General features: G+C 55.4%; 1 protein-coding gene across 1 annotated transcript in view; it reads right to left on the reverse strand.

Annotated features, from left to right (window-relative positions):
• Positions 1 to 225: 225 nt before the first annotated feature.
• ADAMTS13 (ADAM metallopeptidase with thrombospondin type 1 motif 13) overlaps positions 226 to 26,262 on the reverse strand; it is a 41,488-nt gene continuing 15,451 nt past the window's right edge. The window contains exons 11-30 of the mRNA XM_063636786.1: positions 25,958 to 26,109; positions 25,783 to 25,846; positions 22,530 to 22,656; positions 21,591 to 21,739; positions 21,126 to 21,246; positions 19,996 to 20,076; positions 18,915 to 19,096; positions 16,789 to 16,924; positions 16,580 to 16,709; positions 15,758 to 15,943; positions 13,967 to 14,156; positions 13,200 to 13,320; positions 10,887 to 11,016; positions 9,614 to 9,796; positions 5,012 to 5,216; positions 4,032 to 4,350; positions 3,420 to 3,566; positions 2,916 to 3,092; positions 1,550 to 1,734; positions 226 to 672 (exon numbers count right to left, since the gene is read on the reverse strand). Coding sequence (XP_063492856.1) covers positions 466 to 672; positions 1,550 to 1,734; positions 2,916 to 3,092; positions 3,420 to 3,566; positions 4,032 to 4,350; positions 5,012 to 5,216; positions 9,614 to 9,796; positions 10,887 to 11,016; positions 13,200 to 13,320; positions 13,967 to 14,156; positions 15,758 to 15,943; positions 16,580 to 16,709; positions 16,789 to 16,924; positions 18,915 to 19,096; positions 19,996 to 20,076; positions 21,126 to 21,246; positions 21,591 to 21,739; positions 22,530 to 22,656; positions 25,783 to 25,846; positions 25,958 to 26,109 — 3,192 coding nt within the window. The 3' untranslated portion in view covers positions 226 to 465. The remainder of the gene's footprint in view (positions 673 to 1,549; positions 1,735 to 2,915; positions 3,093 to 3,419; positions 3,567 to 4,031; positions 4,351 to 5,011; positions 5,217 to 9,613; positions 9,797 to 10,886; positions 11,017 to 13,199; positions 13,321 to 13,966; positions 14,157 to 15,757; positions 15,944 to 16,579; positions 16,710 to 16,788; positions 16,925 to 18,914; positions 19,097 to 19,995; positions 20,077 to 21,125; positions 21,247 to 21,590; positions 21,740 to 22,529; positions 22,657 to 25,782; positions 25,847 to 25,957; positions 26,110 to 26,262) is intronic.

Consider the following 26,262-nt stretch of genomic DNA (forward strand, 5'->3'; position numbering starts at 1 on the left):
TGGCGGCGCGCGGACACCTTAGCGGTCAGGGCCTCACACCGGGACACGCAGGTGGGGCTTCGCAGGGAGCTGGCAAATGCGCCATCCTCGGAGTGGAATTCTGATTGGATTTTCTTCCTGGATAGGAAGAAGATAACTAGGGATGTCCAGCGGCTTGCTCATATCAAGATGGAGCCAACCGCGGCCAGCGAATCCCTGCCTTGCCATGGGATGGGTTTTCAAGCCAGGTCTGGACAGCTTGTAAGAAAAAAACGCCGGTCAGCCTGCATGTTTTATTTATTGCTTACCCGAGGAAATGGGGGCTGCCTTTCCAGAGTCCCCACCTCCAACCCCCTAGCCTTTTGGACATTGGAGAAGACTCTAAAGTAGATACCTAAGATTGGAAAAAGTTCGAATTGGAAAGCACTGAGACCAGAGGTCAACCCTCCAGGGCTGGCCAGACAGGTAACAAATGTTCAATGACCCTCAGGTTCCTTCCTTTCCCTTCCAGGACTGAGGGTCCTGCACCTCCGGTCCCCATGATTGGAGGGTCCAGTACTGGCCCCGCAGGCTGGCCTGAGCCTTCAGGAAGCCCTCGCTGAACTCCATCTCAGCCTGGCTGCTCTCTGACTCCCAGTAGAGCACCTGCTGCCCATGGAACGCTGTGGTCCTCAAGCTGTGGGTGTCCCGGATCTGAGAGAAAAGGGACAGCCCAGAAGGACCGGCCACAAGTGGTAATTAGCACTCACGGAAGCCTTAATGTGCAAGGGCTCACAGATTCCGGATCACATTTAATGCTTACAAAGCCCTACTAGGAATACACTATTACTCTACCCAGAAAACCGAGGTCCAGGGAAGTTGCATCACTTCCCCAAGGACACACAGTCAGGGTGCCAGAGTGGGGCCAGGCTGCCTCCTCTGGGGAAGCTGATACCCTGCAGAACACAGTTCTCCCAGGACACATGAAACTTCGGGGAGGGTGCGGGGTGCTCTTCTGTCCAGGTTATATCAGACTGTAAAATTATGCTTCAGTCCTGGGTTAGCTGTCAGTCTACATCGGAAAGGTCATTACCATTCTTTACCATTTCGCTTTTTTTTTTTTTTTTTTTGAGACAGAGTCTCACTCTGTTGCCCAGGCTGGAGTGTAGTGGTGCGATCTGGGCTTACTGCAACCTCCACCTCCTGGGTTCAAGTGATTCTTGTGCCTCTGCCTCCCAAGTAGCTGGGATTACAGGCACACGCCACCATGCCTGGCTACTTTTTGTATTTTTAGTAGAGACAGGGTTTCATCATGTTGGCCAGGCTGGTCTCAAACTCCTGACCTCAAGTGATCTGCACTCCTCGGCCTCCCAAAGTGCTGGGATTACAGTAGTGAGCCACTATTTCACTCTTGTAGGTAGTTCAAAAAACATTTCTTGGTGAATATGTGGAGGAAGCTCTCTTCTCCCATTCTTTCACTAATGATTTTGAGGGTTTTAGTTTGAAATAAACTGAAGGGGGTCCCCTAGCCCTGCACCCCCTAGGGAAAGCTGTCCAGAATCACAGCACAAGTCCCCATGCTGGGCCTCACCGAGATGTAGCTGGCATTGGCTCCCTCGGTCCCAGTGCCCATGTTGGTGGCCAGGGCATGGATGGCAATCCGGGCGTGCGGGGCCACATTAATGAAGAGCCGGCAGCCCCCTGCATTACTCGTGGCTGGACTCAGCGAGGGGCTCACGATTTCACCCCAGGGCCCAAAGAGCTGCATGTCACATTCTGCAGGTGGGACACAGGAACCCAGACAGACCAGTGGTGCCAGAGGCCAGGGCAACTCACAGCCAGGGAGCCGTGCAGGGCAGCATGGCACTGTGGTCAATATTGGGGTTCCCAGGCAAACCCTGCTGAACCCCACCTCTACCACTTCCTGGCCCAGTGACTTTAGGCAAAGGCTAAATGTTCTGGGCTCTGGTTCCCTCCTCTGTAACTGAAGCAAACAATGGCATGCACTGAGCAGAGTGGTCTTTAGGACTCAATGATGTCACACGTGCAAGAGTGTTTAACATTGAACCTGGCACCAAGGATAGGCTCCACCCATGGCGGCCACTGCCGTTCCTGGGAGCTCACTGGAGCCCCCACCTGCCTGTAACTCCTGCACCTCTTTCAAGGCAGGTGCCTGTATGGGCGGGGCTGGGCCGGGAAGCGAGAAGCAATGTGAACGGTGACAGTGGGTTCGTGGCCTTTTGGCAGGGCCCAGCAGTGCCTGTGCACTGAGGCACATACACAGCTCTCTGCCCGGGCAGGTCTGGGGCAAGGAGGAGGTGCACTAGGTCTCTGCAGAGGCTAAGCCCCTGTTGCCACTAAGCCCGACACCTGGGGCAGCCGAGGAACCTCTGGAACTGGCTAGGGAAGCCAACTTCAGCCAGCTCGGGCTGTTGGGAGAAGGCAAGCCCCCCAGGATGACTGAGAGGGCTATCAGAGGGTGTCTACGGGGCCACGGGCAAGGCAGGGGTCCCTGAGGTGGCATCCTCTGCCTGAGGTGTGCTTGTGGGTGCACATGCATGTACAAGCATGTGTGCTCACACCAGTGCACTGAAACAGGGCTGAGGGACACTGGCTTCCACAAAGACCCTAAAAGTCCTTGAAAGGCTGGAGGGTTGGGGTCGGGGCAGGTGGGTGTGGGGCAGAGGCCCGAGGGACTGACTGAGGATGTGGACCATGTCCCACATCTGTCCATCTTGCTGCACGGTCCCAAAGAGGAGGGATGTAGCACTCATCCTGTGACCCCTCCCTGGCATGTGCAGACTGACACTGGCCAACCCCAGTTCCTTCCATCTCAGTCAGTTCCCTCCATATCTTCCCACTAACCCCCTGGGACTGGCCCCATCCCCAGCAGCACCCACCCAGCCTCCCTGCCAGGACTGGAGCACCCAAGGGAGGTGGAGAAGGCCTGGCCATACCTCTGTAGAATATTTCAGGAGCAAGCTGGCTCCTATACCGCAGCAGCACCCCACCTCCTGGCCGCCCGCAGCGCTGCCTCACCACCAGCGTGTTGGTCTTAGAGCTGAAAGTCATGTCCAACAGCTTCCTGCACATCTTCCTCCAGGTGAGCCGGCCCCAAAGCAGCAACATGTCCCCTAGGAAGCGGCAGGGCAGCGAGGGTCCAGCATTCCCACGCCTGGTCAGCAGAGGAGTGGCTCCAGGGTAGACGGAGCCGAGTTCAAGTCCCGCCTCTCGCACTGCTGGCTATGTGACTTTAAGTAACTGGGCACATAACTTAATCCCTCCTAGCCTCAGTTTCCTCCTCTGTAAAATGCAGATCATCACTCCCCAGTCATGAGATGGGATGCAAACTAAAGGTGGGAATGCACATGGGCTCCTGCCAGGAACAGGGCGTGCAGCGTCGTGCTGGCTCCTGGCAGGGCCCATAACTGGCAGCATCGCTTGCATGGCCCTAGACATACCTGCACTACAGTTGAGAGAACTCTCAAGGATGCGGAGGGTCACCACCTCCCCGAGGGGCCGCCCAATGGCCACTGCACAGTCTGCCTGCCCTGGGCCTCGCATGTCAATGGTTCCTGTTGGCTCAAGGTGCTGCCTGCCACAGGCACCTGAAAAGGGAGCAGGAGACAGGTAAGCAGTGCTTCCGGGATTCCCAGCAGGGCAGGCTCTGGGGCTTCCAAGCTGAGGAGGGAGACCAGGAGGTAGGGGTGGACCCTGTCCTCCAAGGCCCAGCTGGAAGCCTTCTCAGGACAGGGATGGGGGCTGCATAGGTCAGAGCATCACCCTTAGGGCACAGGGCTGCTTCCAGATGATCCAGCAAGAGAGGGTACATGCAGAGCAGCCCAGAGGCTAGGGGGCTCGCAAGCTGGGTTCCTACCTTCAAGTTACTTCCCCTTGATAGTACTAAAAGGGAGGTTTTGCTTTGCCAAGGAGGAAGAGGGCCAGCCCTGATCCCGGCCTCCCAGGCACACAACCCAGGGACCAAGTGCTTGTGCCAGTCCTTCCCAGAGGAAGATGCCTTTGCCCACCCCTCCTGCAGCAGCTGCCTGACAGGAAGGAGGACAGGACATAACTGGACTGCGCTGAGTTTTCCTGGGGCCCGCGCAGGAGCCGCCGAGGCTGGGGAGCCGGGGAGAAGAGCAGGGCCCGGGCCTGGGACCACTCCAGGGAGGCACCAGCAGGGGTGGCTGTGGTCTGTCCTGGAGCAGCAGCTTCTTCATGTGGCACCAGGCTGGGCGTCTCCTGTCCCACACAGGGCCCAGCCCAGCAGCCACGCACAGTCACCGGCTTGGGCAAGTGCTGGCAGAAATCAGCCGGCACAGGTGCCTGGGCCTGGGGTCCGAGGCAGGTGTCACGCCGGCGCTGGATGCCATCCCCACAGGAAACAGAGCACTGCCAAGAGAGGGGAGGAGTCACAGCTGACCCTACCAGAAGGTGACAAGGACAGTGGTAACCACAGGTCAGGAGTGATCCAATATAGTCTTTGTACAAGCTGGGAGGCAGGTAAGTGTCTCCATTCCACAGATGAGAACACTGAGACTCAGAGAGGGCACCTTGCATGGGTCATATAGGTGGGAGGAGCCAGAATTCAAGTCTGGGTCCCTGTCACCCTCACGGCCTCTCTGTCTCTCCAAGCCTTAGAGCAAGCAGGTCTGCGGGGCTGTGGCTCATCTCTGTCTGCTGTGCCTCTATGCCCCCTCCACACCATGAGCGAGCCCCTCCAGGGGGCAGCCTGAACCCCATTTACCCTTGTCTTTCCTGCCCTGCCAGATGCGTGGCACAGCTGGCATTCCCTCATCTGTGTAGAGCTGAGTGGCCTGCCGTTCATCTTCCACCGTCCCCAAACCTAGGGCCTCTTAAGTCCTAGCTGCCCACAGGTCTCTAGGCCTTCTGTCTCTCTGCCTCTAGGTGCCCCCTCACTAACAGGCGCAGCTCTCTCCTTCCTTTCAGGGGACACGGTGAGCCAATGCCCCCTAGACTCCCTCACACATGAGGAGCCACAGCTGATGCCCACCCCAGCCCCATAGGGATTCCAAGCGCCCGCTGTGCTCACCTCCATCCAGGTGCTGACGTGCCAGCGGTAGGTGCAGTCGGCAATGAGACAGGGGACGCTGGCCTGCGGCCGCACCAGCGCCGCACAGGCTGCCTCGTCCACCTCCACGTCCCAGCCTTGGTCGAGCTGCACACAGGCCACCGAGCGTCTAGCAGTGCCAAGGCCACAGCTGGCCGAACATGGGCCAAGGGACATGACTTTCCACCTGCAGGAAGAGAAGACCCTAGAGAGAGGCTGGGTCTCCCCAGAGACGGTACTGCGCCACACAGGCCCCTCTCCACCCACGTGTCCTCGGACAGTTGCCTAGACAGCTTCCGTGGCCAGGCAAGATGGAAAGTGCAGCCACTGGGCCCCTCCTGTCTGGGGCCAGGGCTCACGGCCACAGGAGAGCTACCAAAAGGCCCTGGGGGAAAGAGGCCCCTGTTTCCCTAATTGCACATCCCCCTCTAGTCGCCTTTATCACAGAACACCTGTCAGCACCCTAGGGGCTGCCTATGGACCCAAGTAACAACAACAGGAAGCGAGCCCCTGGGTAACAGGAGACAGATCTCAACACCCCACATTCTGCAAGGGAAGGCCGAGGACCTTAATACTGCCCATGTTGATCTGTAATCAATCAATAACTAATTACAGCCCGCATTCTTCAGAGCCCAGTCACGAACCCAGGCAGCCTGCAAGGGAGCTGGGATCTTCATCGCAATACTGTGCTCCCCCATGACCCTGCAGCGCTGCCTCTTGGACCCATGCCTTCCGTGGCTTGGCACTGTTCTACATGACACTGGGAGGTGGCAGTGAACCAAACCAGACCCCACCCCCTCTCGGAGCATGGATTGTTCTCCATTTGGGCATCACTGACATGAGCGACTGGATGCTGCTTTGCTGTGGGGGCTGTCATGTGCATTGCAGAAATTTTATTTTTTATTTTATTTTAATGGTTTTCTTTGAGACATGGTCTCGCCCTGTCACCCAGGCTGGAGGGCAGTGGTGCGATCACAGCTCACTACAGCCTCAACCTCCAGGGTTCAAGCCATCCTCTCACCTCAGCCTCCCAAGTAGCTGAGACTACAGGCGTGTGCCATCATGCCTGGCTAATTTTTGTAATTTTTGTTTGTTTGTTTTTGTTTTTGAGATGGAGTCTCGCTCTGTCACCCAGGCTGGAGTGCAGTGGCATAATCTCAGCTGTCTGCAAGCTCCACCTCCTGGGTTCACGTCATTCTCCTGCCTCAGCCTCCTGAGTAGCTGGGACTACAGGCACCCGCCACCACACCCAGCTAATTTTTTGTATTTTTAGTAGAGACAGGGTTTCACTGTGTTAGCCAGGATGGTCTCTATCTCCTGACCTCATGATCCACCCGCCTTGGCCTCCCAAAGTGCTGGAATTACAGGCATGAGCCACCACACACACCCAATTTTTGTATTTTTTGTAGAGACGGGGTTTCACTATGTTGCCCAGGCTGGTCTAGAACTCCTGGGCTCAAGCGATCCTCCCGCCTCAGCCTCCCAAAGTGCCAAGCAGAGCGTCACAGGAGGGACGAGCATGCCGTTCTGGATCAATGCTCAGGGAGGGCTCTAGGCCACTCTGGAGTTGTGTCTGAGCCGAGCCTGGAGGAGGGATATCCATGGCCTCGAGGATATCCACAGAAGACATCAGGCAGCAAGAGCTAGCACAGAAGCCCTAAGTCAGGGGAGTATCCCTGGAATGTTCCAGGACCATGAGGCCAGCATGGCTACAGCAACGTCAGAGGGATAGCCAGAGCTCATGTGGTGTGTTCCTGCATCCCGGCTACTCGGGAGGCTGAAGCAGGAGGATCACTTGAGCCCAGGAATTCAAGTCCAGACTGGGCAACATAGTGAGACCCCATCTCTAAAAAAAGTGAGGGGAGGCTCAGTGGCCCAAAAGGCAGTCTGTAGAGAACAGGGCTACCTGGCAGGCTGTGCTAGGTGTGGGAGGTGAAGTTTAAGCACCATGCAGGCAGTGTGCAATGTGAAAAACCCTGCAATTCCCATAAAATCCCAGATCATCTCTAAATATGATATGGAAAAATAAATGAGACACACAGCCAAGGGACTTTAGCATAGGCAAAGAAATCAGGACACACTAGTGACACGGATGTTAAATGGTTATAAAGCTACAACATTTAAAACAATTTTGTATGGGCAATAGAATAGCTAGAAAAAAAAAACACAAAAAACAGAACCTGGCAGATCACTTGAGGTCAGGAGTTCAAGACCAGCCTGGCCAACATAGTGAAACCCTGTCTCTATTAAAAACACAAAATCAGTTGGGTGTGGTGGCAGGCACCTGTAATCCCAGCTACTCGGGAAGCTGAGGCATGAAAATCACTTGAACCCAGGAGGCGGAGGTTGCAGTGAGCTGAGATAGCGCCACTGCACTCCACCCTGGGTGACAGAGAAAAACTCTGTCTCAAAAAAAAAGAAGAAAAAAACCTAGTAGAAGCCCAGACATAGATTCTAACACACACCAATACTATCAAGGAGACACCTGGAGGCATCAGGGCTTGTTCAACAGATGCTGGTTAACAAGAAAAAAAAAAAAAAAAATCTCTTGGTCCCTACTTTGCAGCATACTCCAAATAAATCGCAGATTAGTACAGGGTTTAAATTTAAGTAAAATCTTTTTTTTTTTTTTTTTTTTTTGAGACAGGGTCTCACGCTGTTGCCCAGGCTGGCATGCAGTGGTGGCGTGATCTCTGCGCCCTGCAGCCTTGACCTCCCAAGGCTCAGGTGATTCTCCTGCCTCAGCCTCCCGAGTAGCTGGGAATACTGGGATGCACCACCATGCCCAGCTAATTTTTGTATTTATAGTAGAGACGAGGTTTTGGTATGTTGCCCAGGCTGGTCTCAAACTCCTGGGCTCAAATGATCCACCCATCTCAGCCTCTTAAAGTGCTGAGATTACAGGCATGAGCCATGACCAGCCTAAATTTCAGTGAAATCCTATCTGTAACTGGATTTATTTAAAACTAAGGAGACTGGCCGGTGCGATGGCTCACGTCTATAATCCCAGCACTTTGGAATGCTGAGGTAGGCAGATCTCCTGAGGTCAGGAGTTCAAGATCAGCCTGACCAATACGGTGAAACCCTGTCTCTATTAAAAATACAAAAGTTAGCTGGGTGTGGTGGTGGGTGCCTGTATTCCCAGCTACTTAGGAGGCTGAGACAGGAGAATGTCTTGAATCCGGGAGGTGGAGGTTGCAGTGAGCTGAGATTGCATCACTGCCTGGGCAACAAAGCAAGACTCTGTCTCAAAATAAATAAATAAATAAATAAATAAATAAATAAATAAATAAAAGTAAGTGGACAGGAAGGAAACATAGCAGTAGGGTGCTATCTATTAAACCTGAGTGCTGGAGCATGCATGTCTGTTACATTCTTTTCTGGACGTTTCTGTATGATATAGAAAAGTATTTCTTTACTAAAAATGCAAACCTACAAAAAGAAACCATTAAAGAATTGTAAATGAGGTAGGCAAATGTTCGCCCTTTACCACCGGGCTCCAGACCCCACAGATTTGAACATGATTCTGTCCCGTGTCCTAGTGTGGGTGTGTGTGTCCCTTCGGGGACCTCCATACCTCCCGTCTTCCACATCAGAATGCTGGTGCTCACAGCTTCAGGTTCTGCTCAAATGCTGCCTCGTCTGTCCCCCAGGCCTCCCCACACTGCACCCTGCCTGCATGGTGCTTAAACTTCACCTCCCACACCTAGCACAGCCTGCCAGGTAGCCCTATTCCTTACAGACTGGCTCTTGGGCCACTGAACCCCCAACGCCGTCTTGTTTTGTTTTGTTGTTTTGTTTTTGAGACAGAGTCTCGCTCTGTAGCCCAGGCCGGAGTGCAGCGGCACCATCTCGGCTCACTGCAACCTCCACCTCCCAGGTTCAAGCGATTCTCCTGCCTCCGCCTCCGAAGTAGCTGGCATTACAGGTGCACACCACCACACCCAGCTAATTTTTGTGGGTTTTCTTTTTTTTTTTTTTTGAGATGGAGTTTCGCTGCTGTTAACCAGGCTGGAGTCCAATGGCGTGATCTTGGCTCACCACAACCTTGGCCTCCTGGGTTCAAGCGATTCTCCTGCCTCAGCCTCCCGAGTAACTGGGATTACAGGCATGTACCACCACACCCAGCTAATTTTGTATTTTTAGTAGAGACGGGGTTTCTCCATGTTGGACAGGCTGGTCTTGAACTCCCAACCTCAGGTGATCTGCCCGCCTCAGCCTCCCAAAGTGCTGGGATTACAGGCATGAGCCACCGCACCCAGCCTAATTTTTGTATTTTTAGTAGAGATGGGGTTTCACCATGTTGGCGAGGCTGGTCTCAAGCTCCTGACCTCAGGTAATCCACCCGCTTCGGCCTTCCATATTGCTGGGATTACAGACATGAGCCACCACACGTGGCCCCGTCTTGTTTTTTTTTAGAGATGAGGTCTCACTGTGTTGCCCAGGTTGGACTTGCACTCCTGGACTCAAGTGGTTCTCCTGATTCAGCTTTCCAAGTAGCTGCGATTACAGGCGCACACCGCAGCGCCTGGCCTGGCATCCGCACACACCAGGAGCTGCCCTTCCGGTCACCGGCTGACTCACCTAGGTGGGCAGGGCTCCAGGCTGCAGGCCTCCTGGGGTTCCGGGCGAGGCAGCCCCTGGCACTGGGTGTCCAACAGGATCTCCTCACCATCGTCCTCCCCATGGGCCCGGGCACAATACAGGATCCTCCACACGACCCCTCCCCCACAGCTCACACTGCAGGCCGCCAGCTTGTACCGCCACCTGGAGCAGACTGGAGTCAGGGACCCCAAAGAGCCCCAGGGCCTGGGAACCCAGGGGAGCCAGGTCTCCCCTTCATTTCGCCAGACTAGGAAGAGACAGGAAGCTGGGAAGGGCCTAGAGAGGTTGTCTTTCTGGAGGCCCCCTTGTGTCCTCACCAAGAGGCTTGGCAGAGTGGACAAAACATTTGGACAAACCCATTTTACAGAAGGGAAAGATGAGGGCAAACGACAGATGTCGTGTCCCAGAGATAGTGGGGGGCAGGGGTCCGGGCACCCAAGGGCCCTGCATGTCTGTCTTGAACAGTGATCCCGGCACCACCGCCCTGGAACCCACCCCGCCAGCCCTCCCCTCCTCCCCTCCTGCTGTGTTTGGCTGCATCGCACTGAACACCATCCATCAAACTGCATTCCCCCTCTGTCCTATTATTATCTGTCCCCCTTTCCCCCTGCATTTGCTCCAGGAGGTCAGGGACATTTGTCTGCCTTGCTCTCTGCTGTGTCCCCTAGCTCCAGGACGGCCCCGGGGCCTAGGTGCTCCACAAAGAGCAGGAGATGAAGAAACACACCAGCAACCACGTGCGCCCACAGCATCCCAGATCCTGTGCAATGTACTTTACATGCATTGCATCTAGCATGCATTTTACACTCATTGCATTTAGTATGTACTTCACATGCATCTAATCCTTTCATTAAACGGCCCCAGTCTTCTGGGGGCACAAAATGACCTGCTCCCACTGGTGAGGACACTGAGGGTCAAAAGGTCTGGCTTGGAGGTGAGGGAAGAGCCAGGATGCAGATCTAGCACCGTCTCCTTGGGAAGGGGCCCATCTGGCAGGGCAGGGCTCTGGGCTGCAGTCCTCAAAGGGGCTGGGCTGGGGCTCTGGCCCGCACTTGGAGTGAGGCAGGGGGATGGGACGGCCATGGTCCAGCCTCACACAGCGCACAGCCAGTGGCACCTGCCCCCCTCCACAGGTCACCGGGCATGGAGCCAAGGTTCGGGTCTCCCACTTACAGGGAGAAGGCCAGCACTCCGTAGGAGGCTACACCCCAAGGCCAGGCTTCCCCTGCACAGTCTTGCTCCCCTCACTCACCGAGCAGGGCATGGGACAGCCTGGCAGACTTCCCGCCGGCTCCCAGGCTTGCTTGCCAGGCCACACAGCTCCTCCTGGACAGGCACCCTGAGGGCAGAGTCCATGCACAGGAAACGCTGCTCCATCAGGCCTGCGTGGACGAAGCAGAGACCCAGAGCCCCAAGGGGCGGGCTCAGCAAGGACCGCAGCCCGGGCTCACTGGACAGCTCTAGCACATAAGGCCCACATGGGTTTCAGTCCCAGCTCTGCCACTTACCAGCTGTGTGACCTCAGACAACTGATTTAACCCTCTGAATCTTAGATTTAGAAAAAAAAGATAACGGCATCTACCTTGCAGAGTCATTTATAAAGACTTTTAAAAGGGAAGATAACAAGTGCCTGGCACATAGTAGATACTTGACAAATGGTAGCTGTTATTGTTGATTGAGAGGCATTATAAGAATTGCAATATGGGCCAGGCGCAGTGGCTCACGCCTGTAATCACAGCACTTTGGGAGGCCGAGGCGGGCGGATCACGAGGTCAGGAGTTCGAGATGAGCCTGACCAACATGGTGAAACCCCGTCTCTACTAAAAATACAAAAATTAGCTGGGTGTGGTGGTGTGCACCTGTAATCCCAGCTACTCAGGAGGCTGAGGTGGAGAATCACTCGAACCCAGGAGGCAGAGGTTGCAGTGAGCCAAGATCGTGCCACTGGACTCCAGCCTCGGCGACAGAGCGAGACTCCGTCTCAAAAAAAAGAAAAAAAAAATCACAATATGAAAATCTCTGATTCTGTCTATCATAAAGATGTTATTAGGGCCAGTTTTCTCAAATCTCTCCTTTAGGAATATCCTCAGAAGAAATAGGCAGGCTCAGTGGCTCATGCCTGTAATCCCAGCACTTTGGGAGGCCAAGGCGGGTGGATCGCCTGAGGTCAGGAGTTTGAGACCAGCGTGGCCATCATGGCGAAACCCCCTAATAAAATAAAATACAAAAAATTAGCCAGGTGTGGTGGCACATACCTGGAGTCCCAGCTGCTCAGGAGGCTGAGGCATGAGAATCATTTGAACATGGGAGGCGGAGGTTGCAGTGAGCCAAGATCGCGCCACTGCACTTCAGCCTGGGTGACAGAGGAAAACTCTAGTCTCAAGAAAAAAAAAAGAAAAAGAAAAAAGAAAAAAAATCTCTTGGCTGGGCACTTGAGCTCCGGAGGCGAAGGTTACAGTGAGCCAAGATCATGCCACTGCACTCCAGCCTCAGCAACAGAATGAGACTCTGTCTCAAAAAGAACAAAAACAAAACAAAACAAAAAAAACACAGAAATAAAAAGTGTTGGCAAGGATGGGAAGACACTGGAACTCTTATGCACCATTAGTGGAAATGTAAAATGGTGCAGCCACTGGGGAAAATAGTCCAGCAGTTCCACAAAAATTAAACATAGAATTCTCATCTGACCCAGCTACCACACTTCTAGATATACACCCAAAAGAACTGAAAGCAGGAACTCAAACAGGTATTTGCACACCCAGGTTCACAGCAGCATTATTCACAATAGCCAAAATGTGGAAGAAAGCCAAGTGTCCACTGATGGATAAATGGATAAACATGTAAAGGATACACTCACAATGGAATCTTTTTCAGCGTTAAGAAGGAAACACTCACACATGCTACAACATGGATGAACTGTGAGGACATCACGCTCAGTGAACACTAGTCACGAAAAGGCAAATGCTATATGATTCCACTTCTACAAGGTCCCTAGAATTGTGGAATTTGGAGACAGAAAGGAGAATGGAGGTTGCCAGGGGCTGCGGAGGGGGAAATGGGAGTTCGTGTTTCACAGGGACAGAGCTCCAGTTTGGGAAACTGGAAAAGTTCTGGAGAGGATGGTGGTGATGGCCACACAACAATGTTACTGTGCCACTGACCTGCACAGGGAGAAACACGATGGTAAATTTTATAATATCTGTGTTATACTACCATAAAACAAGATTGGGAAAATAGAAGAACGCTGTGTGTCTTAAAGCTAAGGTTTCTCTGCTCGGGTCATCAATTGGGGCCCCCCTGGCTGCTCTGCTGGGGCTGTCAGGAATGGCTCTTGTGCCACACTGCCGGGCGTTATTGTCTTTTCCTACCTTTCAGCCAATCAACGCCCACATTTGAAGTGGCTGTCAGCTACTATGCTTAGTCTCCTTGTATATTACCGCGTGTTCCCATATAGTCTGGATTTTCTGCAATCCACCTCAAATGCTTTTTAGAAGGAGGCAAGATGCAAGTGGATAGGAGAGTTACCATGAGTGCTGGTCCCCCGGAGCATCCCGGGGGCCCTCACCTCGCCCGCAGGAGACGGAGCACGGCCCCGCCACAGGGGTCCACACGTGTGCAGCTTGAGCCTTCGTCCTGATGCTGCCCCATGGGGAGGGAGCCTTCTCCCCTGCAGAGGTGGCATCCAGCTGTGGGGAACAGCAACAAGCTGGTGGGTCTGGGACTCCTCTGAGCACCCAGCAACCCCCGGCCCGATCTTCTCAGGAGGCAGCAGAGAGAGCAGGAAGCGGTGTGTGCGCACCAGCGGCTCCCTCCCCTGCTCCCTTGGCAAGATTGGCTCCCCGGTCTCCCAGCGGGTGTCCTTGCTGCACACCCCACCTTTGCAGGCTCCTCAGCAGCATGAGTGCTCACCGTGGGCCTGGCCGAGACCTGGGGACCAAGAGTGGGACATGGGAGTATGCCTGGCCCTGCAATCCCCCCAGCCATGAGGGGCAAGGGTTGCCAGCACCCAGGCCAGAGAGCAAGGCCAGTCAGCCTCCAGCATCTGGACACTGGGCAGGAGCCTGGCAGCATTTCTCTGCATAGCAGCTGCATTATATTCTCCTCAGATGCTTCTCTCAGCCTGGCTTGCAAGGGGAATGGGAGCCTCCCCAGGGGCCCTGAGCCCTCTTTCTAAACTTCTTGTCTGAGCAGGGGTGGCCCTCAGACAGCATTCCCACAGAAGGACGGTGTTCTCGCTCTGGCCTGGAGGACAGTGGCAACGGGTGCTCCTCGTTCTCCCAGCCAGGTAAAGGACTCAACAGCCCCAGCCACCCTCATGCCCAGGGCACTCACATGGCCCCAGCCTAGAGGGCATGACATCCCGACACAGGGCTCAGGGGCAGGCAGCTTCTCATCTACGGAGCCAGGCCTCTCAGTCGCTGGAGCCTCCAGGCCATCTGCCCCCGGCACACAGGTCTCGTTCTCCAAGGCCAGGCCTGCTCCACCAGCTGATGTGCATGGGCTGGGCTCTGACACCTTCCACCTGAGGATGGCATGAGCCAGTCATCAGGCCCTGCCTCTGCCACCCAGGGGAAGGTATAGCCCAGCTGCTAGGGGCAGGGAGGCAGCGGACCTGCTCCCCAACATCCAGGAGCCCAAAGAGGGGCCCCACAGAGAAGTGAAGCTCAGGGTCTCTCCCTGAAGCACTGGGTTCTCCATTCATCAGCCAGCAGGTTCCCATTCAACAAGCACTCACTGCTCAACAGTCAGGCACCCCACCTGCACCCAGGGTGCAGAGACAGAACCTATCCCTGGCCAGGCACGGTAGCTCACACCTGTAATCTCAGCACTTTAGGAGGCTGAGGTGAGCAGACTGCTTGAGCCCGGGAGTTGGAGTCCAGCCTGGGCAACATGGCAAAATCCTGTTTCCACAAAAAATACAAAAATTAGCGGCCGGGCGCGGTGGCTCACGCTTGTAATCCCAGCACTTTGGGAGGCCGAGGCGGGCAGATCACGAGGTCAGGAGATCGAGACCATGGTGAAACCCCGTCTCTACTAAAAATACAAAAAATTAGCCGGGCATGGTGGCGGGCGCCTGTAGTCCCAGCTACTCGGAGAGGCTGAGGCAGGAGAATGGCGTGAACCTGGGAGGCGGAGCTTGCAGTGAGCCGAGATTGCGCCACTGCACTCCAGCCTGGGGGACAGAGCAAGACTCCGTCTCAAAAAAAAAAAAAAATTAGCTGGGCTTGGTAGCACACACTTGCTGAGGCAGAAGGTTGCACTGAGCCAAGATCATGCCACTGCATACCAGCCTGGGTGAGAGAACAACTCTGTATTTAAAAAAAAAAAAAGAGAGAACCCATCCCTCCTACCCTCCAGAGGCAGAGGCCGACTTCCAGCCAGGCAATCACTGACTCCATGCACCACAGCAGGTGCAGAGAAACAGGTGCCACATGGAATCGGATCACCAGGTTCAAGGGTGGCCAATGGGTTTCAGTTGTGGGTCAGCCCTGCGCTGGAGTGGCTGCCTGGAGAGCTGTGTTGAGAAGGATTCTGAGGCCCTATCTGGCCTCAGCGGGGAAGACTGGTGATTGCTTTGTCTGCCACGGATGAGGAGGCGGGGAAAGGAGTCCAGAGCTATGAGTGGGCCACCAATAACCCAGACCAATCCCCTCCCACCAGACAGGTCGCAAAACTAAAGCTCACAGAGGAGGGGACTTGCCCTGTCACTCAGCTGGTTAGTGGCAGGGCAGGATGATAAGCCACTGTCAACTTGGACACTGAGGGGATGAGACGCAGCCACGTGGGCACGGGGGAGATGGTGGTGATGAGAAAGTGACATCTCCCACTCTGTTCAGTTTGACCTCATCCTCGAAGCCTCCCCTCCCCAGGCAGGTCGGCATCCCCATTTCAGAGCAGGGGCTCGGAAGCTCACAGAGGGAAACAATGGGCCCAGGCTCTCCTGGGTAGTAAGAACTCTGACACCGGCACTTAAAACCGCCAGGTGACACCGCCCATCACCCTGGATGGTGAGGCCCTGCCGGAGGCCTCAGGAGGAGGGGATTCTCAGAAAGATGGGGCTCAGCGCAGGGACGAGCTCTGCCAGGGAGGCCCTCTCCCAGCCCCACCTAGCCCTGGGCTCACCTGGCGGGGCAGGGCTGGGGGTTGCAGGTTTCCACCGCCACAGCTGGCTGCTGGGCCCCTGCTCTGCACCGGGCTGGGGGCAATGTCTTCAGCAGACTGCCCCGGGCCTCCACGCAGCGCACTGGCCGCTCCCGCAGGCCGCCCCCACAGGAGACACTGCATGGGCCGAAGTCTCCCACCGCCCAGCTGAGGAAGGAGACAGAGCGTCGGGACCCTGGCCAGGTCCTAGGCTGGCCTGGGGTGATGGGGTGGCGGGTGCTGATGTACTCCCCTGGTCTGGGACAAGTAATGGGCACTAGGGCCAGCCTAGCCTCTCCAGGTGTTCCCAGGCTGCCGGACAGACGGCTGAGCCTGAGGACACCCGAATCATAGGCTGGTGAGCAGCTGCCCTGCCCTGCACCCAGCAGGGATGGCCTTGTCCCTAACAGTGTGCCCCATCAGGTGTGGTGACAGCCAGGGGCTTTGCACCAGGAGCTCCCCAAGTCTCCCTACAACCCTCCAGGTAGGCAATCACCTCCATCTCGCCATGAGCACCTGAGCTCAAGAGAGGGCTCGGTGGCCCAGACAAGGTGGCAGCAGGTGTGGGTCCCACTGGGCTGACATTGTCACCATGTCTGCCCCAAGCCTCAGTGTCCTCACCTGCAGAATGGGGGCACTCACAGAGCCCCCCTCGCAGGGCTGTGGTCAGGGGTAATGAGAGCCTGCACAGGAGCAGCTCAGCCCGGCCCTGCCATATGGGCCCCATAGGCCAGGGACAGAGCCCAGCAGCCCCAGCGGAACCCTCTCTCCCCCTTGTAGCTGCGCAGACAGCACCACACTCACTACGGAGGGCAGGGTTCAAGCACGCAGGCCTCTGGCCACGCTGGTGGCTGCTGGCTCCCTTGGCACCGGACAGTCTCCACCAGCTCCTTCCTGGCCTGGTCCAGGCAGCTGTAGTTTACCCAGCGCAGCCCTGGGAGGGAAGAGAGAGGGCTAGGCCGCCTCCCTGCAGGAGCAAGCCGTGCTGTGGGCGAGCCTTCCCCAGGTCTCACCTGCCCCACAGCTCACCGAGCAGGGCCCACGCACAGCGGCCCACACCCAGGCCTGCAGCGGCTTAGGCTGGAAGTAGGTGAAGGTGATGTCTGGGCAGGTGAGGTTGCCATACTCCTCGCCATACCGCCTGTAAACCTGCAGACAAAGAGCTTCAGGCCTTGTCCAGTGGGTTCCCTGAGGGTCACTGTCATGGCCACCTCCCCTGGGAAGCCTTCCAACTTCTTCTTGCATCCCTATTATCTTTCGTTCAGCAAGCAATCACTGGCCAGGCACGGTAGCTCATGCCTGTAAACCCAAAACTTTGGGAGCCTGAGGCAGGCAGATCACTTGAGCCCAGGAATTTCAGAGCAGCCTGGGCAACATAGTGAGACTCCATCTCTATAAAAAAGTTAAAAAATTAGCTGGGCATGGTGGCACATGCCTGTAGTCCCAGCTACTTGGGAGGCTGAGGTGAGAGGATCACTTGAGCCCAGGAGGTCGAGGCTGCAGTGAGCTGTGATAGTGCCACTGTACTCCAGCCTGGGCAACAGTGAGACCCTCTCTCAAAAAACAACAAAGACAAAAATAACAACAAGCAATCACCAACACTGACCTGTACCAGGCTCTGGGGATAGCACAGTGCACAGGACACTGGCTGAGCTGCAAGGAGCTCTCAATGGGTTGGGATAGGGGGCTGGGGGAGGTAATTACCAAGTCATTGGTGGGTTACGGGATAGGGTATTTGGGCAGCACAGAGAAGGTTCCCTAAGCTGGCTGAGGACAGGATAAAGTGCAGTGGAGGAGGCAGGCCCACCTTAGGCTGGGCTAAGGAGCCCAAGAAGGGCTAGGGCAGGGCCAGCACAGAAAGTGCTTCTGGAGCCAGAGCTGAGGCCAGTAGGGTTGGCAGGAAGAATCTGGATCCCTGGGGACCTGTGGCCGGCTACTGGCTTGGTCCTGGCCCAGAGAGCACTGGGAAGAATTTCAGCAGGTTCCTGGGCCTAAGGCTCTTCAGGACGGTAACTGGGTCCTGTGCCCAAGACCAGCCCAAGAAAGAGGCCAGCCTGGAGGCCAGAGCCCAGGGCGAGGTGACATTCCGCACCTGCCCCCTCGATGCCCACATCTGGCCAGTGCCGCAAGCCTGTGTTGGTTACGGTGCAGTTTCTCAGGCCCAACACAGGGAAGTCCTGATTCAGGGAATATGCAGAGGACCCGGGAATCTGCTTTTTTACACACTGCAGAGGATGATGGGAGAGCCAATCAGCAGCCAGCATCTGGAGACAATGTCCCAGGTAAGGGGAGGGGAGGAAGGGAGCCATATCAGGGGAAGGGAAGGGATAAGCCGCTCACAGGGGCTTGCTCTGGCCCGTCCTGGCCTGATCTGGGGGAGGCCCTGCTGTCTCTGGCTGCTGTAGGGGCAGAGGACGCTGCTGGAGCAGCAAGCAGGGGCCGCTGAGACTGGGCCCCTCTCCCAAGGTTCTCAGGTCTGTTTCAGCCTGCACTTATATCTCTCCACCCTCCACGTGCCTTCCTCAGCAAAGCACCAATCGGGACATACATGGGCGAGCACACGTCACTGAGGACACTCCTGAACAAGGCCTTCCGGTTCCCACACACACTGCACCAAAGAAGCAGTGAGAGCCAGCATGCGTTCTCAGCTTCCTCGGCACCAAGGCCTGCTCTCCAGATGCCACTGCACATGCGTCCATGCCTTCATCTCCCCACAAACCCACACAGTAGGACCTTCCTTCATCCCTCCCACGCTGACACTGTTCCCTCAGCCATACGCTTCCTTCCCTGCTTGGCCCAGCAATATCTGCTCATCTGACACCTCAGCTCCATCACTCTTTCCCAGGGAGCCCCGGACCCCTGCATTGGGCCCTCCAACCTTACCTGATCCCAGAACTGCAGGGCCTTCTCCCACGGGCTCTGGGCACAGGCACATTTGGATATTTGTGGGACCCTAAGCCCCTGGAGGAGCTACCTACATTTTGCCTAGCACAGGGCCCAACACATAGTGGGTCCCCTGTAAGTGACCGCTGAATGAATAAATGAAAGAATCAGGGAATGGATAGATGGACAAACGAGCAAGCAGCCATAGCCCCCAAAAAGAAGCCCCCACTGGCCTCCCCCAGGCTCTCCTGCCGACCTGGATCTCAGCATCTTCCTGGAGGGGTCCCCAGATGCGGATCTCCTCCAGGCGGGGCAGCCGGTCCTTGGTGAGGGCCACTCTGTACTCGACACGGCCATCCTCCAGAAGGGAGGGGTAGGTGGTGTTAGGGGAGATGCTCGTCTTCCCAGCCACGACGTAGCGCCCTCCGATCCTCACCGCTGTCGGGGAACCAGCCCTGTTAGCCATGTGGAGCTGAGCACCCATCCTCCTCACAGGCACATGTCAGTGACTCTCCTTCCCGGGGTCCCCAGCCCCCCTCTAAGGAGCCGCAGGCATCTGAGCCAGAGGCTTCCCCACAGCGGAGGCTCTGTGCCTCTTTCCACAACCTGGTGAGTGCCATGACCAAGTGCACTCACACACAGAACTCGACAGACTCAGGGCTCAGGGACCCCATGGCAAGTGCCAGCAACCAAGGCTTCAAAGGTTAGGTGCAGGCACACTCCAGAAAGAAAGACCCACTGTGGCCCTCAATACCAAAGAAGCGGGCCTTGCCCAAAGAGAAGTCCGGCCTTTGCTGTTGGCTTCCAAGAGGAAACACAGGTCACACCAGGCAGAAGTGTCCTCCTTTAGGGCAGAGGCTGGCTGTACCAGAAAGACCAACTATGTGATTTAGGATATGGGCTTTGGGTCACCAAGAGACTGAGAGTATCCACCTGGCCAATTAGTCAATCATGTCTTTGCACTCAAACCCCAGGAAAAACTCTCAACTCCCACTCAGTGGGCTTTCTGTGTGGGCAATACTCCATGCGTATGGCCACGCTCCAATGCTAGAAGGGTGTCACATCCCTGAGACATCAGGCCTCCTGTTTGGACCCTCCCAGACTCTGCCTACATCTCTTCCCTTGGACAATTCTAACCTGTGTCCTTCTGGAAAGAGCCGCAGCCACGTGCCACAGCTCTCAGCTCTGGGAGTCTTCCTAGTCAATTATCAAGCCTGAGGGTGGTTTGGGGAACCCCCTGAACTTGCGGGTGATGTCAGAAGTGAGGGCATCTTGGCCACAGTGCTCTGCACCTTTGCAGTCTAGCTAACTGGGTGGGAGTCCTCCAGTCAACTCACCCAAGTGTGTGAAGAGAGGCCTGTGGTTGGCAATGTAGACACTGGTCAGGTTGGGGGTAACTGTCAGAAATGTGACATATTCTAGAAAGAAGAAAAGAAGAAGAGATGCGTGGACCTCACGGCCACCGCACCACAGACAAAGGGAGCTGATCTTAGCTGGTCAGGAAAAATTGAACAATGCCATGGGGCTGGCTCCAGCAGCAGTGAGTACCCTGCCATGGGGGCAATTAAAAGCAGGCTGGAGGACAACCTGCCAAGGCTCTGCCCTGGCTGGGAGAAGGGACCAGGGCCAAGGTTCTCCAGCACAGTGGGGCATGCCAGAGGGAGGCAGGGCTCAAGTCTCTGCTCTCCATAGAAGCACTGGCATTTGCAAATGATTTTTGACCTCGTATATACACCAAAGTCAAAGATTTTCCAAGTGTAACTACCATCCCTCTCATTCACTTATGTCCCTCTCAGTGCGATTTCTTGAGCAGGAGAGAAGAGGGTAGCTGCCACAGAATGCACAATGTCCGTACTTTTTTTTTTTTTTTTTTTTTGAGACAGTGTCTCACTCTGTTGCCCAGGCTGGAGTGCAGAGGGATCTCGGCTCACTGCAACCTCTGCCTCCCAGGTTCAAGCAATTCTCCTGCCTCAGCCTCCTGAGTAGCTAGGACTACAGGCGCCCGCCACCATGCCCAGCTAATTTTTGTATTTTTAGTAGAGATGGGGTTTCACCATATTGGCCAGGCTGGTCTTGAACTCCCGACTACAGGTGATCCACCCGCCTCAGCCTCCCAAAGTGCTGGGATTACAGGTGTGAGCCACCGCGCCCGGCCAATGTCTGTATTTTTTTTTTTGCAGCTCACAGCTACAGTGAGTGACCATTACTGAGGCACCACAGTCCAAGCAGCATCAAGGCCAAAATCTGAGTCTGCCACAGGAGGGTGTGGAAGTGGAAGAGGGAGACACTGACGCCACAGGAGGGTGTGGAAGTGGAAGAGGGAGACACTGACACCACAGGAGGCATCCAGGGCTGAGTGAGTGTGCAGGTCCTGTGACCTGAGCAGCCCCCTGTACCAAGGCTCTGGGCTGTGGCCGTCTTGGAGGCTGGGGGAAGCCCAGCCTCTGCCCCGAGGGAGGCCACCTACCTCTCGCTCTGCCAGCTGTGAAAGAGCCCTTCTGTGGGCTGCACGTGCTGTTGTCCCCACCACACACCTGGCACGCGTCCTGTACCTGCTGGGAGTCCATCCTGCCGTCACAGCCAAATGTCTATGCAAAGGGAAGGACAGAGGGCCAGTGTCACTGGAGGGTGCCTCAATGACACTGCAGCCCTACCAGCTCTGAGATTCTGGGATCCGCAAAACCAGCAACACTTCTGTAGCACCCCACCATCTACACAGGAAGCAAGCTTAGAGGGCTCAGTGACTTGCCCAAGGTCACACTGCAGCCCTTAACCCAGGCTGACTCCAAGTCCAGATCCTTCTCCCCAACACCACTCCCCTGTAGACTGCACTGCAGCTCCATCAGGGCCAGCACCCACCGACCTGCCCCCAGGAGCCTTCCGATAGGACAGGTAGGCCCCAGGGCCATCGCCAATATCCACACATGCCTACCCTGCAGCTGCCTGACACGCACAGGCTCAGGGTCCCGTCCTCCCGGGGGCCACTTGGCATACACCGGGTCCCATCAAGGAAGCTGTCTCCACGCTTCATGATGAAGCTCTCGCCAACGGCCCGGCACATGTGTCTGCACAGAGCATCCCCTGGGAGGGCAGAGTGAATAAGGGGGTCCTGAACCGAGCAGGAGGGGCAAGCCCCCCAGCCCCCACCCAGCTTCATCCTTTGCATCTGGGGCAAGGGTTTCTATCTTCCCCCATCCTACCTCCTACGGCAATAATCCTAATCACAGTCCTAATCTAATCTCATCACTAATGGTATTGAATTATGAACCAAGGCTGGGCGCAATGGTTCATGCCTGTAATCCCAGAACTTTGGGAAGCCGAGGCAGGCGGATCACCTGACGTCAGGAGTTCAAAACCAGCCTAGCCAACATGGCAAAACCCCATCTCTACTAAAAATACAAAAAAATGAGCCAGCGTGGTGGTGCAAGCCTGTAGTCCCAGCTACTCAGGAGGCTGAGGGGCAAGAATCCCTTGAATCCCAGAGGCGGAGGTTACAGTGAGCTGAGATCACGCCACTGCACTCCAGCCTGGGCAACAGAGCAAGACTCTGTCTCAAAAAAAAAGAATCATAAACCAAAGAACACAGTTGGCATTTTCCGATGATCTCCCTGAATCCTTGTAGCGCCCAGGGAGGGACTTACTGCTATTGTCTCCATTTCACAGATGGGAAATTGAGACTCAGATGGGATGTCAGTGCCTGATCTACCAGTGAGGCCTGGCCACTATGTGATCCATGGTCTGTGGGATGCCAGAGCCTGAACCACTTTCCCCAGTGCTGGAGGGATAGTAGGCCAACCCCCCATGACTCTGCCCTGTCCCAGGGTCTCCAGGGCTGGCTCCTCCCCCCGACCCCACACTTTGCAGGCCCCACCTTGGCTGTGTGGTACAGCAGCACCCCAGCGGTAGAAGGAGGCGCCGCCAGGGGAGGAGCGCAGCGGCTGGCCATCGGTCCTGGCGCACTGTTCCGACATGAACTCCAGCTGGGTCTTCTCGCAGGCCTGGCCAGGAGGAGGCAGAGGACAGGCAGAGGAGGGGGATGGTGGCGGGGCGGGGAGGGGCGGTGTTGTCACTGGGAGACTGCATGGCACCCTACAGTATGGAATCAAGATGTGGGTGTGGCCTCAGCTCCAGGCCATGCCTCGGTTCCCTGCTCTGTAAACTGGGGTGACAAAAGTGCCTGCCTCTCTCTATTGATGGGAAAACTCCAGGGAATCTGTAAAGAACACAGGGCAGCAACGAAGAAGAAAGCCGGGAAAGAGCATTACGCTCAGAGCCTCTGCTTCCAAGGCCTGAACTCAATGAAACAGGGACGGGGATGTGTATTCTTCAGGTAGTGCAGAGGCACTACCTAGATGCAGGTAACCAAGGCATGGAGCAAAGACCTCACCACCGGAGCCTCTGCACTCAGGCAGGCGCCTTGGACTTTTATGGGCTGACAGAAGATAATCGGAGTTGACACCCTGGATGGCCACACTGACCACACTGCCTCCATGAAATCCCACCACGCTGTGCTCCAGCCAAAGACCCTTCCCTCGCGGTCTGGGGAGGTCTTGGTGGTCCATTTGGAAAAGGAGGAAAGGGAGGGTCTCACCACATGCAGAACTGTAATACAGCCAGGGACAAACTCACACCCAGGGCCATTGAAGCAGGGGACAGAATTTAACTCAATGTAAAAAGAATCTTTCTACCATTTCATACCACCAAGATGGCCAAAATCAAAAAACAGAAAACAGGCCGGGCGCCATGGCTCACGCTTGTAATCCCAGCACTTTGGGAGGCTGAGGTGGGTGGATCACCTGGGGTCGGAATTCAAGACCAGCCTGGCCAACATGACAAAACCCCATCTCTATTAAAAAAAAGAAAAAAGAAAAGAAAAAACAACAACAGAAAACAACAAGTGCTGCGGCAGATGTGAGGAAACTGGAACCCTCGTGCGATGCTGGTGGGAATGTGAAACAGTTCAGGCACTGTGGAAAATGGTTTGGCAGTTTCTTTAAAAGTCAAACAGGCTGGGCGCGGTGGCTCACGCCTGTAATCTCAGCCCTTTGAGAGGCCGAGGCAGGCGGATCACGAGGTCAGGAGATCAAGACCATCCTGGCTAACACGGTGAAACCCCGCCTCTACTAAAAATACAAAAAAAAATTAGCTGGGCGTGGTGGTGGGCACCTGTAGTCCCAGCTATTCAGGAGGCTGAGGCAGGAGAATGATGTGAACCTGGGAGGCGGAGCTTACAGTGAGCCGAGATCGCGCCACCGCACTCCATCCTGGGCGACAGAGCGAGACTCCATCTCTAAAAAAAATAAATAAATAATAAAAAGTAAAAAAAAAAAAAAAAAGTCAAACATAGGCTGGGAGCGGTGGCTCACGCCTGTAATCCCAACACTTTGGGAGGCCGAGGCGGGCAGATCACCTGAGGTCACGAGATCCAGACCATCCTGGCTGACGTGGTGGAAACTCCATCTCTACTAAAAATACAAAAACTTAGCCAGGTATGGTGGCACGTGCCTGTAATCCCAGCTACTCCGGAGGGTGAGGCAGGGGAATCGCTTGAACCCAGGAGGCGAAGGTTGCAGTGAGCTGAGATTGTACCACTGCACTCCAGCCTGGCGACAGAGCAAGACTCTGTCTCAAAAAAAAAAAAAAAGTCAAACATACAATTCCCATATGATCCAGTAACTCCGCTCTTCAGCACACTGCCAAAAGAATTGAAAACAGGGATTCAAACACGTACAAGCACATTCGCAGCGGCTCTGTTCACAGGAGCCAAAAGGTGAAAACAACTCAGATGTCCATCAGCAGACGACTAGATGAAAATGTGGTCTATCCCTGCAGTGGAATATGATTCAGCCAGAAAGAGGAATGAGGCGCTGACAAGGCTACAACACAGGTGAGCCTTGGGGACGTGCCACTGGGGGAGGAAGGCAGGCAGGAAGCGCACCTGTTGTCTGGCCCCAGGTACGTGGCAGGTCCTGAACAGGTCAATACACAGAGACAGAAGGGAAACCAATGGCCGCCAAGTAGCGGAGGGGAAATGGGGAGTGACAGCCTACCATACGGGGTTTACTCCAGAGTACTCCAGAGTACTGGAAACGTTCTGAAACTAGATAGAGGCGGTACTTGCACAACCTTGTGAATGTACTAAAGGCCACTGAGTTGCCACTTTAAAATGCTTGATTTCATGCTACATGAATGTCACCTCAATTTATAAATAAAAGACTCCTTCAGCCAGGCGGGGTGGCTCACACCTGTAATCCCAGCACTTTGGGAGGCCGAGCAGGCGGATCACGAGGTCAGGAGATCAAGGCCATCCTGGCTAACACAGTGAAACCCCGTCTCTACTAAAAATACAAAAAATTAGCTGGGCGTGGTGGCGGGCACCTGTAGTCCCAGCTACTCAGGAGACTGAGGCAGGAGAATCGCTTGAACCCGGGAGGCGGAGGTTGCAGTGAGCTGAAATAGCACCACTGCACTCCAGCCTGGGTGACAGGGAGAGACTCTGTCTAAAAAAATAAAAATAATATTAAAAAAATTCCTTTGGAGTCATGCAGCAGTGCACTGTATTCCTAGTGGGGAGGTTCTCCCTGCAGAGATGTGCTCTGGAGGGCAAAGTGACACTCAGGAGGGAGGCGGAACGCTTCAGGGGCTCTGTGGGCATCAGCAGGACTGGCCTGGTTTACGAACTGGGGTCCCAATGTCCTTCTCTCTCTTTTTTTAATTTTTGTATTTTTTTTTTGAGACAGAGTCTTGCTCTGTCGCCCAGGCTAGAGTGCAATGGCCCAATCTCGACTCACTGCAACCTCCACCTCCTGGGTTCAAGTGATTCTCCTGCCTCAGCTTCCCGAGTAGCTGGGACTACAGGTGCCCACCACCACACCCGGCTAATTTTTGTATTTTCTGTACAGACAGGATTTCACCATGTTGGCCAGGCTGGTCTTGAACTCCTGACCTCAGGTGATCCACCCACTTTGGCCTCCCAAAGTGCTGGGATTACAGGCGTAAGCCACCTCACCTGGCCCCAATGTCCTTCTCAAATGTGTCCTGGTGTGAACCACAGATGGTCACTTTGGCTCCCCCAGGGCCCGGTGCCACCAGCTGCCCCCTCCTACCCCAGGAAGCAGGCCTACCTGAGTGTTGCACATCTCAGCCTGGAGGTCAGCACCAACACATGCACGCCCCCCAAAGGCAGGTCTGAAAATGCCCAGGAGACAGGAGGGTGAGACAGGAGGGTGACCACTGCCTTCAACTAGGGACTGTGGTGTGGCCACCCTCCCTGACAGAAGAGCACCCTCCCTGTGGTACCTGGGGTTGTTGCACTGCCGCCTCCTGGTGACCACACCTCCTCCGCAGGAGCGGGAGCAAGGACTTTCGGGACTCCAGCTAGACCAGCGCCCATGCACTGCTGCTATGGGGGTCAGCTCCACCAGGGAGCGGCAGCGACCCTTGGAGCACCACTGCAAGGCAAGGATGGCTTCATCTCCCATCCCACAGTGACCCCACCACAGGGACCCCCAACACACACAGAGAGTCCCCCAACATACTCAGGGATCCCCAACACACACAGGGACCCCACCCACAGTAACCCCCAAACACACACAAGGAACTCA

Source organism: Symphalangus syndactylus, chromosome 3 (genome assembly GCF_028878055.3).
Source record: "Symphalangus syndactylus isolate Jambi chromosome 3, NHGRI_mSymSyn1-v2.1_pri, whole genome shotgun sequence".
In the NCBI taxonomy this organism is placed as follows: domain Eukaryota; kingdom Metazoa; phylum Chordata; class Mammalia; order Primates; family Hylobatidae; genus Symphalangus; species Symphalangus syndactylus.